This window comes from Heterocephalus glaber, unplaced genomic scaffold (genome assembly GCF_053883595.1).
Source record: "Heterocephalus glaber isolate CG9 unplaced genomic scaffold, H.glaber_assembly_v1.0 deba00001733, whole genome shotgun sequence".
NCBI lineage: Eukaryota > Metazoa > Chordata > Mammalia > Rodentia > Bathyergidae > Heterocephalus > Heterocephalus glaber.
Window position 1 is genome coordinate 2887473 of NW_028258444.1, and position 18069 is coordinate 2905541.

An 18069-nucleotide genomic window follows, 5' to 3' on the forward strand; every position below is an offset into this window, starting at 1 on the left:
TCAAACTTACAGGTGAGAAACACTGTCTCCCTACTCAATGTCAGTACAATATATTCTTGTATACATTTTACCTAGCTTTTTAAAAAGTATGTATGTGTATGCACAACACATAAATGTATAAATAAACATAATTATATATACTTATTTTTTCTCCCTTAACCATTTGAAAAAACACAATACTTCACCCATAAAAATAATACCTAAGTTCAGAAGTATAAGGAATATTCTATAACTACTGAAGATCTGGTCATAGTTAAGTTGCCAGAGCATCAAAAGAAAACTAAATATAGAGGAAAGCAAATTTTAAAAAGCACTTAAGTTTTGCCTTGAAATTCTTCTAGATACCAATATTTGAATATTTTTCATTCTTAAACACAAAAATAAGAAAATATGACCCCAGAGTAGATAAATCTGTTACACAGAACCCTGCTCTTCACTGTCAGTATTTATTCACAAAGCCTCTCATCGTGAGGCTGCTGAACATTCACGAGACGAATACAAAGCATTATGTAGAAGAGAGGGCTCTCTGAATCTGCTGGCAGATCTACAAGCACCACACGTATTCCTGGCTAGAAGCATTTATTAAAAAATAAATAACACAACTCAGAAAATCTGCTGGTAGATTAAGAACACTTATACCAGTACATGAGAAAATAACTGCAAAATTAACAATTGTTTTAATTGAATAAAAACACTTTAATTAAAAAAAATATTGTTTTTCTTGCTCCAGAAATACAAATATCCATGTTTGACTTATTTTTTGGCTTAAAATTAAAATGTTAATTCATTTCAAAACTTCCACAAATGGAGAAAGGCACCAACTAAAACCCCAACCTTAACTTGTACCCAGAAAATTGAAAGGCTAACAAAAACACAAAAAATTCTTTTACCAGTTAGTTTCAACTTACCCTTTCTGTCACAGAAAACTGATGTGTGTCTGCTGAAATTTTATATGTATGTAATTTTGTTGGCACAACTGTAATAAAATATTGAAACATCTGGTTGTCTAAAACAAAAACAAAATGTGTTTTTTCATCAGTCTAGTAACAACAAAACTAATGAACCAAAACTGAAGTAGCCAACTTTAAATAAGGAATTGACACTAGAGTAGAAAGATAACTAAACAAACCATTCAATGATTACTATGTATTCAAAAGGCTCATTTTTTTTTTACCTATACTATAATTTTATTTCAGTCGCACAAACAACATTAGCATGCAGGAAATTTAAGTGAAACTTATGGTAAAAACAGCAGAGAACTGAAAAATTTACAAAGGAAAATACACCTAAAGCATGAAAAGTCAACATTAATTTTGTAGTCGTGAGGTTTCTCTAGGTTTAATACAAGGTACAAATAATATATTACCAATTACTAATTAATTTTAAACAAGTAACAGATCACATAATATAAAATTTCTTCATTCCCTAAGTCTATATTTTAAAAACATTAGAATCAGATGTGTCTACAAGTCTAATTAGGAAAGCAATGGACATCATTATGTATGAACTGAACACGTACTTCACACGGCATGGCACTGGTCACTGAAAAGAAAGTGTATGTAAATACAACAATTTAAAATTATTTATTATAGAGTTTTTTTAAATGCTTAAAGGGCCACCCGGGAAGCTTCTTTTCAACAGAAAACCTAGACCTCTTCCCCGACCAAATCTACTAATCACAAAGATGCATTTCCACAGAACCTAGCCATTCCAATACAGACAAGCTGAAATTACTGCATAAAAAAACTCGCTGTACTACTGGACAGGAACCCTGTAGCAAATCTTTTTATAAAGCAAGCACAAACTCAGTGGTTTAGAGTTTTCTTAACAACTAGCTTCCCAATGCTAGCTAAGTCAACCACAATTTCTAATTTTCTCAACAAAAGCATGCAGACAAGATGGTGTCTATGACAAACGACAGAGCAAGGCCCACCTACACGAGCAGGTAGTCAACCCTTTGCAAAATTAACAGCACCATTAAAAAAATCCACAAATCAGGAACTGGATGTATAAACTTTAGAAAATTTAATGTAGTGACAAATAAAACAAAGACTAAACAAAATATGTCCCTGAAGCAACTGAGGGCTATGAAAGACTGTATTACTGTCTGTTCACATTTCCTCCCTCCGTATTTGCCAAGGTTCAAAGAGAGTGGAATCTACCTCCCTTCTCCACTGGCACAGATTAGTGAGATATGCCAGAAGGAAGCCTGGTGGGCCCAGAGACCCTAGACGTAAACCGAGAATGAGAATCTTCCCGTAAAAATTCCTTGACTTCTGGCACATGTAGCTAGATGAAAACAAGATACATTTAAAATCCAACAAAGCTTCTGACCATGCATTAATGAACTGAGTTTAAGTTGGAAATTTAAAAGCACATGGGTCTCCAACTTTTCTATAAACTGGGTGTGGAATAAGGAAAGTATTTAGTTCTAAGAAAGGTATATTCTCCAGTGCCTTAGTTAGATATGGCTAAAAGTGTACAGGAAAGTAGGCCTACTTTTCAGAGGATAAAGCTATGAGCCACAGAGAGAGGACTTGTGGTGGGGGTAAAGGAGAGCTCTTTCCAGGAGCAGACAGGACCTAAACAAGGTACATTCCCATCCCCTGAACAGGCAAATGTCACAACTGTCCAGGTGGAGTTTCAAAACCACTATGACGCTGACTATACACCACTCCTTCTTCCCTATCTTCAAAGAGAAAACTTAGTATATTTACACAGTGTATGTTCCTGAAGTGTAACATAACGGGGGGGGGGGGGGACAAATTGTCTGTTTATCTCACAGGTCTCCAGATTAAGAGAAATCTCATTCGGCTCTGATAGAGTCAATTCTGGTGCCTTAGCGGAAGAAACACTTCAGGGGTAAAATGTACTGTATATGCAGAAAAGAATGAAAGCTGTGGGAAGCTGTGTCATCTATTCACAACTCTCCTTGCCTCTTCACTGCCATGCCTCACCATGAACAGAGATCGCTTCCCTGCTCCCTCAGTTTCAGGTTCCTCTGGTGTCTTGTTTTGGGGACCTCCACATCAGGGTGCATCTGCACCAGACTGCTCTCACACTGCCATCTGCTACAAGCAAAGATGTCTTGCATAGTCACTTTGGCAAGAGAATGTAAGACACACACTTCTGCGGCTGTCCCCGAAAGACAAGGATAAAGGTGGTTATGTTAAGTCTCTAGGCTTAGGGTTTGCTATGCAGCATTACTGCAGCAGTACCTGATCCTGGCTTGTGAGCTATCAGCCTGACACCTCTAGACTGCTAGGTTATCTAATTGCTAAGAGCTCACTGAGCTCTAACAGTATCTGATTCAGCTATCATATTTACTTATACTCTCAGAATACACATAAGTTCTAAGAGTATGGAAACATTATTTTTAATGTCAGGCCTCCAGAACAGTGTCTGGCACATAGTAAATGTTCTAAAATCTGTTGAATGAAAAAACAAATCTGTTGAATAAAAAACTTAACAAGGCTTTACTGTGGACCATGCACTGTTCTAAGCCATTTACTTTGGGGGGGGGGGCGGGTACTGGGGATCGAACTCAGGACCTCTTGCCTGCCAGGTAGGTGCTATGCTGCTGAGCTACATCCCTGGTCCCTATATTATCTTAAATCTATAGCAATCCTATGGAGTAGATCTTATTATCCTTTTCATACAGATAAGCAAACAAAGTACAGGAATGGTAAGCAACATGCCCAAAGTTACTGGGCAATCAAGGCAGTTTCACTAAGAGAGACCAGGGTCTTCCATTTAAAGAAAATCTTCCTATATTCTCTATTGAGAATGAAGTAAGAACTTGCACCCCTTCGAAGAGAAAGAAATCTCTCTGACCCTCCTCTGTACTTTCCCCTCACTGGTAGAAGGGCTAATTTAACTGGCAAGCATGGGAAAGTGATCATGTATTCCTAAGCCACTTGGCTAGATAGCCTGGCACTGATTCTCCTAAGCTGGACTTTCTGCAGAACACACACATCTACCTATACACCATACATAAGGCCTCACCCCTGCTAGCTGGTCAGCTGGCAGAGTAGAAGGATGTGATGTGTGATAAGCTATCCAATTGTGGTAGCAAATACAGATTTCTTTTTTCTTCTTTTTTTCCTAATAATTAATAATAAAGCTGCCCACAACACTCTCAAGAGACCTGGCTCACAATAATCTTTTTCAAATACTACAGCCTTTCTACTTCCTTTCTATCACATGTGATCTCCTACATTTTCTTCACAGCCACTTGTCCTAACATTTACAGCTACCTCATGTTAACAGACTATCTCATTCCTCATTAAAATGTGTACTCTATGAGAAGCAAGGACTATGTCTTTATTATTTACCACTGGGTCCTTGATGGCTCCAATAGAAACTAATAAATACAATATGTTTTTACAGTAGTTGCTGGACAAATGAACCTTTAGAAAATCAACCTTATATGTAATAAAACACAACAATTTTAACGTATGGTTCAAAGGTTGACAAATGCCTCCACCCATTTTATCACCACCAAAGCAAAATAAAAAAGATTTTCAAAACCTCAGAAAGTTTCTTCATACCCTTGGCAGTCAAACCTCTTTACCTATGGTACTACTCCAACCACTGACCTGCCTTTTAGCATCACAGATTACTTTCACCTATTCTAGAGTTGCATATAAGTGGAACCATATGGTACATACTTTTTTTGTATGTGTAGCCCCTTTTGCTCAACACAAATCAATTTTTATTTCCACCCATCCAATTTCTCCATCTCTTATCTCTAGCTAGTTTAGATTAGAGGAGGAAAGAGTAAAACTATGAACAGAAAGGTAGAAAGGGTAATGTTCTCTTCAAATACTAGAATTAAACCTCTAATAAAAGAAAGCCACGCCTATCTCAACTTTATATCTTACTTCACCTAATACATGTAACACTCTTATCTTCAAAATCATGAAGTTTTTGACCAGTTCTATTATTTCAACTTAATGTCCTAAATATTCCCACAGATAATTAGGCAAAAGATTATCACCTTATAAACTGACGATGGTCTTCAGATTCACCCTTGAGTTGTTCTTGAAGTAAGGTGGACTACTTAATCTGTGCTTAGTTTTAGGTGTTTTACAAATAAATTTTATCATGTCATAAACAGAGCTGAAAGTATTAGGAGAAAAAGGCTCAAGTATTAAGTATTTATGAAAAAAGATAAAATTGAGAATGGCAAGGCATTAACCAAAGTTGTACATATGGATGTAATAATTAGATGGGAATGTGAAGGACAGGCGGAATCACAATACTTGTGCATGTAGGGCAGAATGCTGAGTAATAAAATGACCAGTGAGAAATATGAAGGGAAAACTGAAAATCTCTTAAGTTATGTCAGTGGACAGCTCAAGATTTGTCTAATTAAATCAGGAAAATTCTGTTGAAGAGCTTACTAGGCAAAAAGGGTAAAAATGCTGAATTTTAGTTCAAAGTCATAGACTGTTCCAAAGGTTGTAGACCTGCCCAATCTGCACAGCATTAAGGTCACAAGGGACACCAGAATACTTCTACAGAACATCAAGTAGAGGGTAATTACTTGATGCTACAAGTTTGTAATTACACTTTTTATTTTGTTTTTCAGAAAAAGAGGTGCAACAGAACATATAGGAGGGAAAAGAGAACATCTGCTTTGAACTTTTGAGTAACCCACCTCACAATCGTGAGGGGTGATTTCATAATATAACTCCAAATAACTCTTGGTCTCTCTGAATTCACCACTGGGTGGATTTAAAAACAACCTTCTGAAAATTAACCTGTTTATATTTAGAAGAATGTCTATACAAAATGTATAGTTCATTTTAGTATCTTCAAGTAAAACTGACCAACATGTTTTCAAATGAGCATCTCTTAGCTTGTAATGCATTGAACATCGAATAAACATATACTTAGATTACAGACAAGATTATACTGAATGAAGTTTATAATTCACAGGATGTTTCTAATCACACATTTCCAGATTTAGTACATTAATTTTCCTTAAGTGAAACATTCTCATGCAAACTTAAAATACTCATGAATGTGAACCAGTATTTGAAGTCAAACATCTTTAATGTAGCTAACATTATGCTAAAATAATTAATATTAATAGTTCTGACAATAATATATCCATTTAAATTAATGAAAATTATACTCATAGTCGTATAGAAGCTAGAATTCCCAGGAACTTTGGAAGCTTTGGATGTCCTTAAGAGCCCACGAGATAGGGCATGTCACATACTGTGACTAGGGAGATTGAAGGCAATCAAAAATCTTTAGAAAACATGAGATAGATACTTGCAACAAAATGTAGAAAATAATTCTTTCATATTTGAAAGGATTTGACTCTTTAATTGAAGTAGGCTCAGAAAAAGTTATATGACTGTATTAACAATAACTGAGCCACTCTGGAGTAACTCTAGGTTTCTTATGTTTGTAAAATTCTCCAAAGAGGTCTCTAAAACAGTGTTATGTGCATTTTAGAAACTGGAACCTAAACAGAAGTTTTCCTACAATATTAAAATTTTCTTTTAATTCTTTTAGTGAATAAAAACTAATGCAGTTATGCTCTATTAACACGTTAACCTTTCATATATTTAGAATATTTATTTAAATTTTTTAATTTATTTAAATATTTAAATTTCTCTTGCCTACCTACCTTTAATTCTATTGTTTTTTTAATTCTGTTCAATAACTCGTTTAACATTCAAATTTCATTCACTGCTAGGACAGATTCTCTCCACACATATTCATTCATCAATCACTTAAAGATTATCTTTACAAGGTTAGGAAGAAGATTATGTAAAGTATACTAATATTAAGGCTAACAATTTCCAGCATGTGCATCCCAGAGTAATTACTAAATACTTACGATCTATAGCAATTTTTTCAGTTCCATCTAAAGGATTAATAATTCCTGGAACAAGCTCTCCAAAAGACAAATGATCTATTCTGTGAGAAAAGTTGTAAGCTAGAAAGAAAAAATAAAACCAACTAAGTACAAAAATTATATTTAAAACTACATGTTACAGATAGCTTTACATGCTTATCTATTCTCAAATGAAAATATCTATATTCTGCAAGTACCTTAAGCATTGTGGTAAAAAATATGCATATCAATGAGAAATGTTTGAGAATAAGTAAATTCTGATAAAATACTGTGTCTAAAATTTTATAATTACATACAAATTAACTTTTAAGAAATACATTTAATCTTGACAGTCTTAAAATATGTCTTTCCTGATCCCAAACGTCATGTAGACAAAGGAGTCTTGTTAGTATAACTACAATATTTCTATAATGAAATAATGAAGCTGATCACATATATTTTTAATAAATACCATTGCTGTGACCAAAGTAATTTTTAATAGAATTTCTTATTCTTTGCTCTACAGCAGACTGTAGAAATAAGTCTCATAACAACATTACACCAAAAATTTTATATGTGTGGATATGTCCATGTTTAGATTTACAAATCGAAATAAACTTCAAATATATTCTGTCCATTATCTATAAAAATTAACTGAACTGTTTAAAGTGATATAAAGTATACCAACCTCCCTAACACTAACAACATCTAAGCTAGGAGCACACAGAAATACAGGTAGCATAAAGACAGCAGGAAATGGATTAGTCAATAAATACAGTAATTTATTTTCTCCTTTGAATATCTGCTTTTGACACACCTTATCTTCAAAGGCCCACCTTACACCTGCACTAAAGACCCCATATTTTTTCTTCAAGGACATCTATACTAAAAAAATTTCAGAACTTCTTACAGTCATGGTTGACAAGTGCTGCCAAGTGTGCATGACCTCGAGGATGTGGAATTGCCCTGGAAGGAGGAAAACAGTGTTAAAGAAATAAAACTTAACATGTATAAATATTCACCATCAGAAAGTGGATCCTTCCTAAGCTGTACAACTGTAGTGCAAACTAATATTTGGCTTATGATAAAGCAGAGAAGTCTTGTCAGCTAAGCAATGCAATAAACTGGGGGTTGCAAATTCTGTCTGTAAAGAGCTATATAGTAAATATTTTAGGCTTTGTGGGTCAACATTCAAAATCAAAGATACTATACTTAGTTGCACAATGAGGACTCACACTCACAAACTTTTATTGATGAAACTCAAAATAGTAATAATTGAGAACTCCTGTATTTGTTCTAACACAAGTATTTTGACAGGAAACTACATTTTGCTTAGTGGAATTTAGAGACAGCATTCCTACTGCAAAGTTGATTAGAGCTAGGGATTTAGCTCAGCGGTGTTGCTGCCTGCCTCCCAAGCTCAAGGTCCTGGGTTCACTCCCCAGTAACAACAAAGTTAACTACAAATGTTTACCTGTTCATGGTGATCTGTAGTGAAATTTTACATATATCACCTTTGAAAACAAACCCATAAGCACATTTGAACTCATCATATTAACTGATTAGAAGGCATTTTTAGAAGAATATTAGATTTTTTTCTTAGTATTTGCCCTTAAGCATGTTATTACATTCTGGATTAGTAACTCTTGACTCAGGGTAGAATTTCTTCAATAGCACAGTTAAATGGATTTTGAAACATGGAAATTTCATTTGCACTTTCACTGAGGTCTGAAAACATTTTTGGAACTACAGTTTGAGATAAGAACATACATCCAAGTATGAGAACAGAGATCTTGATTCCTATTTTAACTTTCAAAAACAAAGCTGTCAAAGCATTAAAAAGAAAGGAAACCACTCAAAATCATTTAACATTACTTGTTATAGAAATAGCTTTGTAATAAGTTTCATATATAAACACTGTTTTGCCTTATAATTTTAGGTTAAATTCATTAACATTAATGTGCTTGAGTGTGCACAAAACTTAATTTCCAAAACTATTTAATTTTCAGTTAAAGTAGTAGCTAATATTTACTCATTTAGAAAAATGTCCATCTAACCTTAGTAGTCTGGGAACTAGCACAAAGAATCAATAATTGGGAACTCATCTTATTAAAAAGCTTCTGCACTGCAAGAGAAACCACCAACAGAGCTAACAGACAACCTACAATGTGGGAAAAAATTTTTAGCAGCTGTACCTCAGACAAAGGACTACTATCTAGAATATATAAAGAACTGAAAAAAAATCAGACCCTCCCAAATTCAAAGACCCAGTTCAAAAATGGGCATCCGAAATGAACAGACATTTCTCAGACAAAGAAGTAAAAACAGCAAATAAATACATGGAAAAATGTTCAACATCACTGGTCATTCGAGAGATGCAGATGAAAACAACACTGAGATTCCACCTCACCCCACAAAGAATGGCTGCTATCAAGAAATCAACCAGTAACAAATGCTGGCAGGGCTGTGGGGAGAAAGGAACCCTTCTCCACTGTTGGTGGGAGTGCAAACTGGTGCAACCACTGTGGAAATCAGTATGGAGATACCTCAAAGAACTAGGGTTAGAGGTCCCATTTGACCCTGCCATTCCCCTGCTGGGGATCTTCCCCAAAGAATTAAAAGAATCATACCACAGTGATATATGTGCACCCATGTTTATAGCAGCACAGTTTGTAATAGCTAAAGCTTAGAAACAGCCCAAGTGCCCATCAACTGGAAACTAGATAAAGAAGATGTAGTTTTTTATAAAATGGTGTAGTACTCAGCCATAAAGAACAAGAAACTAGAGACATTTATAGCTAAATGGATGCATATTGAGGCCATACTTTAAGTGAAATAAATAGGACACACATGTGTAAATACCAAATAGTTTCTGTAGTGTGAGAAACTGAAAGTCTGAATAAGGATTAAAACAAATAAAATGAGTAACTGATAATTTGAAATAGGAAGAAAAGGTCCAAAGGGGTAGGGGAAGTGGGAGGGGAAGGGGGAAGAAAAGAAGGGAAAGGGAAACTTATGAGGAAAGAAAAAAATGGAAACAAAGTCTTTGTAAATAGGGAAAGGGGGGAGGGAGCACAGGTAATGGGGAAAAAATAAGAACTAAGATACATCATGTACAGGTACAAGCACCCAATGATAAATGTAAATGTAATGTATACCTAAAATGTGCCAATAAAAGAATTTATGCAAAAAAAAGAAATGTTACTGCAATCAGACAGATGAAACCAGTTTATTTTAAAACATAACAAACCAGAAATTCACAGAGAAAAGTTACTCTAGTCAGTTGTACAAATGAATATATTGATTAATGTTGTGATTAGTACTGTACTAGAGCAATATACATAATCTGTTCATGTGAATGAGCTGTTCATGTATCATCCTAAGAAGAAAATAATAAAGAGAAAGATCTATGTCATGTCACATGCTAAAAAAAAAAAATAAAATAACACTTGCCACTGCTAAGCCATCAAATTGCTGTGTATTATGTCAAGTTGGAAATGTCAGCCTCTATTAACAGAAATTCAAGGAAATGACATTTAAGTTCATGAGACCAAACGTTCACCATTACTGATTCAAAATACACAATAAATTCAAGTACTTTCTGCAAAGTACTACTGATGAAAAATGGCTAACCAAAGACTTTAAAAACCTTTTTACATTTTCATAAGGCTTGAAAATTTATCCAAGAAGCCTTTTTCTGCTTCATCAGTTTTAACACATCTTGGAAGACCCCACTTTAGGTTGAATCCTAAATTTGTATTGAATTTGTATTCTCTCAACTTCTTTAAAAATATGCTTTCCTAGGCTGTTGCATGCAGCCTATTCATAGACACTAATTCTTGGATCGCTTTAAACTGAGAATTGACTCCTCCAGTAAAAACAGCATTGTTAATATCTACCTACTCATCAGCAGCTTAAGGCACACTCTGAGGCCTCTGCCTTTCATTCTAACTGGCCACTGTGTCCTGCTGCTCACGTACGGTCAATTACCTAAAGAAAATTATTTCCTCTGGACACATTTCTTCAGCCTCTGCAATCAAACACGATTTCATTAACTTATCAGTACATGGCTTTTCATATTTGGCTAAGCAATTAGACACAAACTTAACTTTGATTGCAATCTCATTTTCATTTTTTATTTTTATGAAGAAATTCTACTAAATATTCTCCTTTACATTTTTTAATTTTTCTGACCACTGGTCTTTGAGCTGGGTTAGGGAAATATGTTAACATCTAACATGAAGTTTACTAAAATCTTATGCAGCAAAGCATCTCTTACACATTGTGTTCAGAAGAAACTATTACCTCAAACTCACACTAAAAAGAAAAACTACTGTCATAAGTTGTTCCAATTCCCACTGACACCATTATTCCAACAGTATTTCCACTGTAGTTATTCTAATTAATCAAGTTACAGTACTATGTCTGACTTCAATGGTCTCTTGTACAACACAGAATTGTATTTCAAGAGGAACAGAGAACTGTTTTAAATTGTACCTCTTTCTCTTTTTTTTTTTGTTAAAACATACTTGGAAACTTATGAAATAATAGTATAAACAAGCATCTCCCTTCAAAAAACTAAAAGCTAAAAATCAAATTAAATCAGCTCAGCACAGATAACTGCAGTCCTCTGACACCTGTGAAAGCCCTATGCAGGGAAGCTGTCATCTCATAACTTGCCTATTTCTTTTCTGGCATCTTGTATTTTCTACCCCATCAAACAGGAAATCTAGTCCAAGTGACTTTACAGTGCAAAACATGTTCTGAAAATTGGTAGGGGAGAGGTATTTTTGCCATGAGAATTACTGGGAAAGGGTTGCTATTGGTATTTGAGAACCACCGTCAAGGAAACAAGTCATCCTGCAAAGAAATCTAACAATCTCACAAAAAAGAATTGTCCCATGTCTTACATGACTTTCAAGTGCTCTTAAGAAATGTTCCTGTACATATGTGAAGACCCTATTTACAATCACCTGAGTCTAGAACTTACCTACACTTGTGGCAGTTTCAATACATGCTAAATTTCCTAGGAAACTAAGATTATATTGTTTTGTTCACAGTATTAAACTGTTGTTCACTATTTTAGACTATCATTTCATCAACAAAGATTCCACTCATGGTATCTAACAGGCAATTACATCTGTTTTGGTAGGCTAATGATTCTACATGTAAGCGGCAAGCATTTATCTATTTCCTTATGTTTTCTATTGATTCACATTCAAGTATTTGCATATTAAAATACATATTATAAGTTGTGTTCTTTTACCTCTTATATTACAGTTGGAAATGGCACTGTTTGAGAGGTAACATGAAATTTTCAAAATGATCAATACTGAACTTGGACAAATCTAAGAACAAAACATCAGTGGTGGTTTTATAGGGTACCTCTGAGTTGATGAGCTACAAACCAAGTGCTTCTCCATTTGGCCTCTTATTGTTACCATAAACTATCACCTGGGACAAGAAGTAAAACTAGAAAGGGGGACACAATATTTGTCAGTTTCCCTCTTGGAGTAAGATACTGTTTGCATGCAAAAGTATAATAAAATCTTCTGTATTTCTTTGAGCCAACTATTATTTACTACCCCTACAATTCCAAGGTTCTCAGTAGCAGACTGAAAATGGGCAGAATGCATCCTGGCAATAGTGACCAAATAATCCTGAATTTGCAGGAAAAGAATAGAACAGACAAAAAAAGTTTGATCTGATCACTGTTAACACTGAAATAATCTTTCATAGAAGTCTGTTATCTCTCTGTATAAAAAAAACAAACCAGTTGATGGGCACTTGGGCTGTTTCCAATCCTTAGCTATTATAAATTGTGCCGCTATAAACATAAGGTGCACATATATTGCTGTGGTATGATTCTTTTAATTCTTTGGGGAAGATAACCAGTAGGGGAATAGCTGGGTCAAATGGGACCTCTAGTCCTAGTTCTTTGAGATATCTCCATACAGATTTCCACAGTGGTTGCACCAGTCTGCACTCCCACCAACAATGGAGAAGGGTTCCTTTCTCTCCACAGCCCTGCCAGCAACTGTTATTGATTGATTTCTTGATAGCAGCCATTCTTTGAGGGGTGAGGTGGAATCTCAGTGTTTTCATCTGCATCTCTCGAATGACCAGTGATGTTGAATATTTTTCCATATATTTATTTGCTGTTTTTACTTCTTTGAGAAATGTCTGTTCATTTTGGACGCCCATTTTTGAATTGGGTCTTTGAATTTGGGGGGGTCTGATTTTTTTCAATTCTTTATATATTCTAGATAGTAACTGGATAAAGAAGATGTGGTTTTTTTATAAAATGGAGTACTACTCAGCCATAAAGAACGAGAAACTAGAGTCATTTATAGCTAAATGGATGCATATTGAGGCCATACTCTTAAGTGAAATAAATAGGACACACATGCGTAAATACCGAATAGTATCTCTAGTGTGAGAAACTGAAAGTGCATGTAAGGATGAAAATGATTAAAACGAATAATTGATAATTTGAAATAGGTAAAGGTCCAAAGGTGGAGGGGTGGTGGGAGGGGAAGGGGAAAAGGAAGAAAGGCAAGGAAAAATTATAAGGAAAAAAAAAAAAAAAAGGAAAACAAAAGTCTATGTAAACAGGGAAGGGTGGTGGGGGTGAAGGGCACATAGGTAATGGGGGAAAAAATAAGAACTAAGATACATCATGTTCAGGTACAAACACCCAATGGTAAATGTAAATGTATTGTATACCTAAAATGTACCAATTAATATATAAAAAAAAAACAAACCACCCTCCAGCCACTTTTTTTCCTGATGTAGGCCCTTTCCCTCCTCTATATTAAATTCTTATTCTCAAAGTGTTCAAAGTTTTTCATCAATAAAGCCTCTGCTGACTAGCAGATTAGGTCAAGTACCCTGATACATAATTTCTTATCAGCCATAATTCTCCTTTACAGCATCAATAGTCATATTTAATAATTACTAGCGTATTCACTGTTCAAAGTTTGGATTCTCTTATAGAATGTCAGCATTAAAGGCAAAAATCCTTTTTGTTTTCCACTGTTTCATCCCTAGTATCTAGCCTGCCACTTCACACATAGCAAGTACTCTACTCAAACCAATGCCTTAGACAATGAAGAACTTTTTAGCTCAGCATCTCCTATGAAAGAGAGGGAGGAAAGGAGGGAGGGAGGGATGTAATCTATTATTCATTTTGAAATTTACCAAGCCTTTACTGACAATTCCTATGCTACACATAAAGATTGGTATGATAGGCTATTTTTCCTTAACTTGTACCTGATGTAACTTTATTCCTGATCCTGATAATTTCTAACTACATCAAAATACTTGTCTAGAATAAGCCAGGTCCTGCCTTTTGATGAGTACTACCAAAAGGCTAAACACAACAAAAACTAGTAACACACCAACAAAACAAATTAATGAAATGTCTACTTGGCACTCTCCAACTACTAAAAGTTAGCAAGGAGTAGGTCTTAATTAACATTTGCCTAGACGTTTTTACTTTAACATGTAAAGTATGACATGACTCCTTTGCGTGTTTTAAAAGTCAGTAGCCTCTTCTATCCTGAGTTGAAGTGCCAAACATCAATCTGAGGATACAAATACACATCTTAGCAGTCCTTTAGTAGTTAGCTATAATATTATCTGATTAAGAATTTACTTTTAACTAAGAGCAACCTTGTCTAAAGCATTTTCAGTAAGAGAAAAGAACATACTTGCCCACAGTTATGTGAAAATTCCCAGCTACTTTATTCACATAGAGGTGACCATGAATTCTGCATGCATCTGGAGACTGCAATGAATCATCCTCCCTATTAAAACAAGATATATTAAGAGTACTTAAAACAAATTCAATATACCTACAATTTTGTGGTGAGAAAAAATGCATGTGGGGGAGGGGAAGAGTCCCTAAAGATAAATTTTTAGATAATATCCTAAATGTGAAAACTAGTATAGCAGTTTCCTGAGATCTATATAGTTATAAAAATCACACATCAAAAAAAAAAAGGAAATTACCTAATTATTACATATCTACTATATTTACATAAATCTAATATTGTGGTTCTTCAAATCTAACCAGAAGACTAACTTCAATAACAGAAGGAAGATTATAACAAAAGAATTAGTCCAACAAAAATGTTTTCTTCATCTATTTCTGGTAATCCAGGAAGGACAGGATGGGAATAAAACAGAGGTAAGAAAAGGGCATGTTGCCTGAGTTCAAATAGATGATGACATTTTCTAAGGAAACATAAAAATCTCTATTTCTAAAGTATCATTTTCATGTTTGTAACATTTCCTAATATCAACTGTTCTAACCTATAAAAGAGAAAAAATTCCTAACCAAAAGTTATACCATATATCCTCATAATAATAAATGCAACCAACTGGCCTTAAAACATAGTGTCATTTTACATGGAGGTCTATCACACCCATAAATTAAATGAAAATAAAATAATACACTTGTGGTAGACCTGATCAAATTTATTAGCTATAAATTTAAGAGTAAAAGTCACTCCTACTGTACAGAATGATTCTATTTTCTCTAAGAGGGAGAAAACTAAACCAACATTAAACTACATCAAATTCATAGTACATGCAGTAAACAGTTGCACATTTAAAATCTACTTCTCACCTTGGTGGAAGTGCTGTTGATGCACTTTTAAAAGCACTTTTAAATATCACATCTTGAAGTGAATGCTCTTCTTGCAGCCTACTCTGAATCAGCTGCAGCATCCTAAGCTCAATAAAAAAATAATTTAAGTGTTGTAGATACAAATAATAAGACAAGTAAGCCCCATACTTTATTGAGCCTTGATGGACTTGCAGTGGTAGATTACTGGGGAATAGGCCCACATCACGAGACTCTCATTCTCCTTACAAACTCAGCCACAGGACCATTTATCATCTCCTTATGGCCCCTTTGTCAAGGGAACTAAACTCTTATTCTATGACAAGACCACTCTAAAATACTATGTACTCTTCACATAATTTCTAAAATAGTAAAAACACATAGAATATGGGATTACAGAAAGATTTTGAAAAACAATGTTACATTTTCTTAATTTTATATCATTAAATACTATGATATCTCAAATCATCTGCTCAAACTCAGCAAATATAAAAATTACACACAGTAGGGAAGGAGGGATAAATAGGTGGAACATGAAATTTTTAAGGCAGTAAAACTGTTCGTCATAGTACTGCAGTAGTGGATATATGCATTACACATTTATCAGCTCATAGAATGTACAACATTGAACCTAATGCGAACTATGGACTTTCGGTAATGATGATGTGTCAGTGTAGGTTCATTAATTATAGTTAATATAACAGTTTGTCCCAGGAAGCTGATAAGAGGAGGTTTATATGGGAATTCTGTACTTTTCTCCTGATGTGAACCTAAAAGTTCTCTTAAAAAAGGCTCTACACACACACACACACACACAAATATATACACTGGGAAAAAATTACAAACACAGGATTTTAAGAATGCAAATTAAATCTGTAATACTCCATACTACACCATAATGATAAAATAAAACATTTTCTAGAAATCCAAGTGGGAGACAAAATATTTGTGCACCATTCATTTAGAACATTGGCAAACAGACCTATTTAAAATAATAAGTCGTAGTTATACTATACACTTAGTTTTGAATAAAACTTAAATCTGGACATAAAAAGCAGAAAGGTTAGGTCCAGGGTTTAAATTTTTCAATAAAGAGAAAATTTGGATCCTAAATATTTTAAGAAAGTAGAATACCAAGCGAGAGAAAATTTAAATCTCTTAGCAAATTCTAAAAGTGAAGTGCATCTTGGTATGCAAATTGCTCACAAAGGTTTCTCTAGGTCATTCATGAACTATTAAAGAATATTTGTTTAGAAGCAGAACATGATAACCCAAGAAGCTTCAAGAAGCCACATCCCTTCTTCAGATTTTAACATCTAAAGACTCAAAATCTTTGGATCCAAGCCCAGCAGAAATCGAAAGTTTTCCCTTTTTATGTCTTGTATTTCCAGAGTTCAACTTTTGATGCTAGGCAGTGGTCGCAGTCTGATAACACCAAAGTGTGTGTGTCTGTGTGTGTGTTGTGTAACTTCTGCCTGGAATGTGTCAATATCAGAATCTATATCTCAAATAGGAAGGTATGTAGAAAACTCAAACATGAAGGAAATCCTCAGTCACTTTAACAAAAGCATACACTTTCTGCCTTGAATACTGAACACAAAATTCCAGATTAAAGTAGAGGCTGCACTTTAATATTTCTGGATCGGAGTACAGTATTTCCTTTCTGGATGGCTTTCTACTCTAAGTGCTAGAAGCCCTGAGACCTCTAATATTCACTGCTTTTGTTCAATAACAATCAATTTCAGCTTTCATATTAAAATTCCCCCACATGGTAAAGCTGAAAATTAAAGTGCATTTACTCTTAAAATGTAACTGGGGACTAGAAAACAAAATGGCTAAAAATATTTTTTTTGTAATAATCTTTAATTAAGCAATGCCTTTTTAAGTGCAGGACACAGCCCAGGAATGGGTGTGGGGGGGGGGGTAAGGCATGGGTTTAGAAAAGCACATACAATAAAGGACACATTTCTTACATATACAAAAGGTTCTTAAAAGGTAAGAAAATAAACCAAGAGCATGACCAAGTAAAGGAGTTTCACAAAAAAGAAAAGAAAAGAAAAAAAATAGCAATGAGGAAAAGAATTCACAAAGATAGTCCATTTATTCATAAAGAAATGCAAATAAAAACAAGTACAATACCAATATTCACCCATCAAACTGGCAAAAACAATTTTTGTAAGTCTGGTTATACTTATCTTCAGTGAGGTTATACAGAAAGAAGCCCTCTCATAATTTTGAAGTACTATATAAGGAAAAAAATATTTTGGGAGGATATATAGTGCTATATATCAAACGTTAAGTTTTTCCACAAAGAGAAATTTCATTTCTGGAAAATTTTCACACACACATTAACACAAACACAAAACTAAGTAGGCTTGAGAATGTTTACTGAGTATCATTTTTATATACTATAGTCTACCTATAAAATGGACTTATAAAAATATCATGTTAGGTGGAAAAAAGCAAGTTACAGAACAAATGTATGGAATGATCTCATTTGTATTATGAAAAATAATAGATAAGTATATTTGTAAACACAAAAACTATCTATGTAGAGAAAATTCCTAGAAAGCTACATAAGAAA

At 34.3% G+C, this 18069-nt stretch overlaps 1 protein-coding gene across 4 annotated transcripts in view; it reads right to left on the reverse strand.

The window, feature by feature from the left end:
- Ergic2 (ERGIC and golgi 2) overlaps positions 1-18069 on the reverse strand; it is a 37820-nt gene that overhangs the window by 2560 nt on the left and 17191 nt on the right. For all 4 annotated transcript variants that reach the window (XM_004855067.4, XM_021236575.2, XM_021236574.2 and 1 more), the window contains 5 exons: positions 15489-15590; positions 14569-14664; positions 7767-7822; positions 6860-6958; positions 909-1006 (listed from right to left, as the gene is read on the reverse strand). In XM_004855067.4, coding sequence (XP_004855124.1) covers positions 909-1006; positions 6860-6958; positions 7767-7822; positions 14569-14664; positions 15489-15590 — 451 coding nt within the window. The remainder of the gene's footprint in view (positions 1-908; positions 1007-6859; positions 6959-7766; positions 7823-14568; positions 14665-15488; positions 15591-18069) is intronic.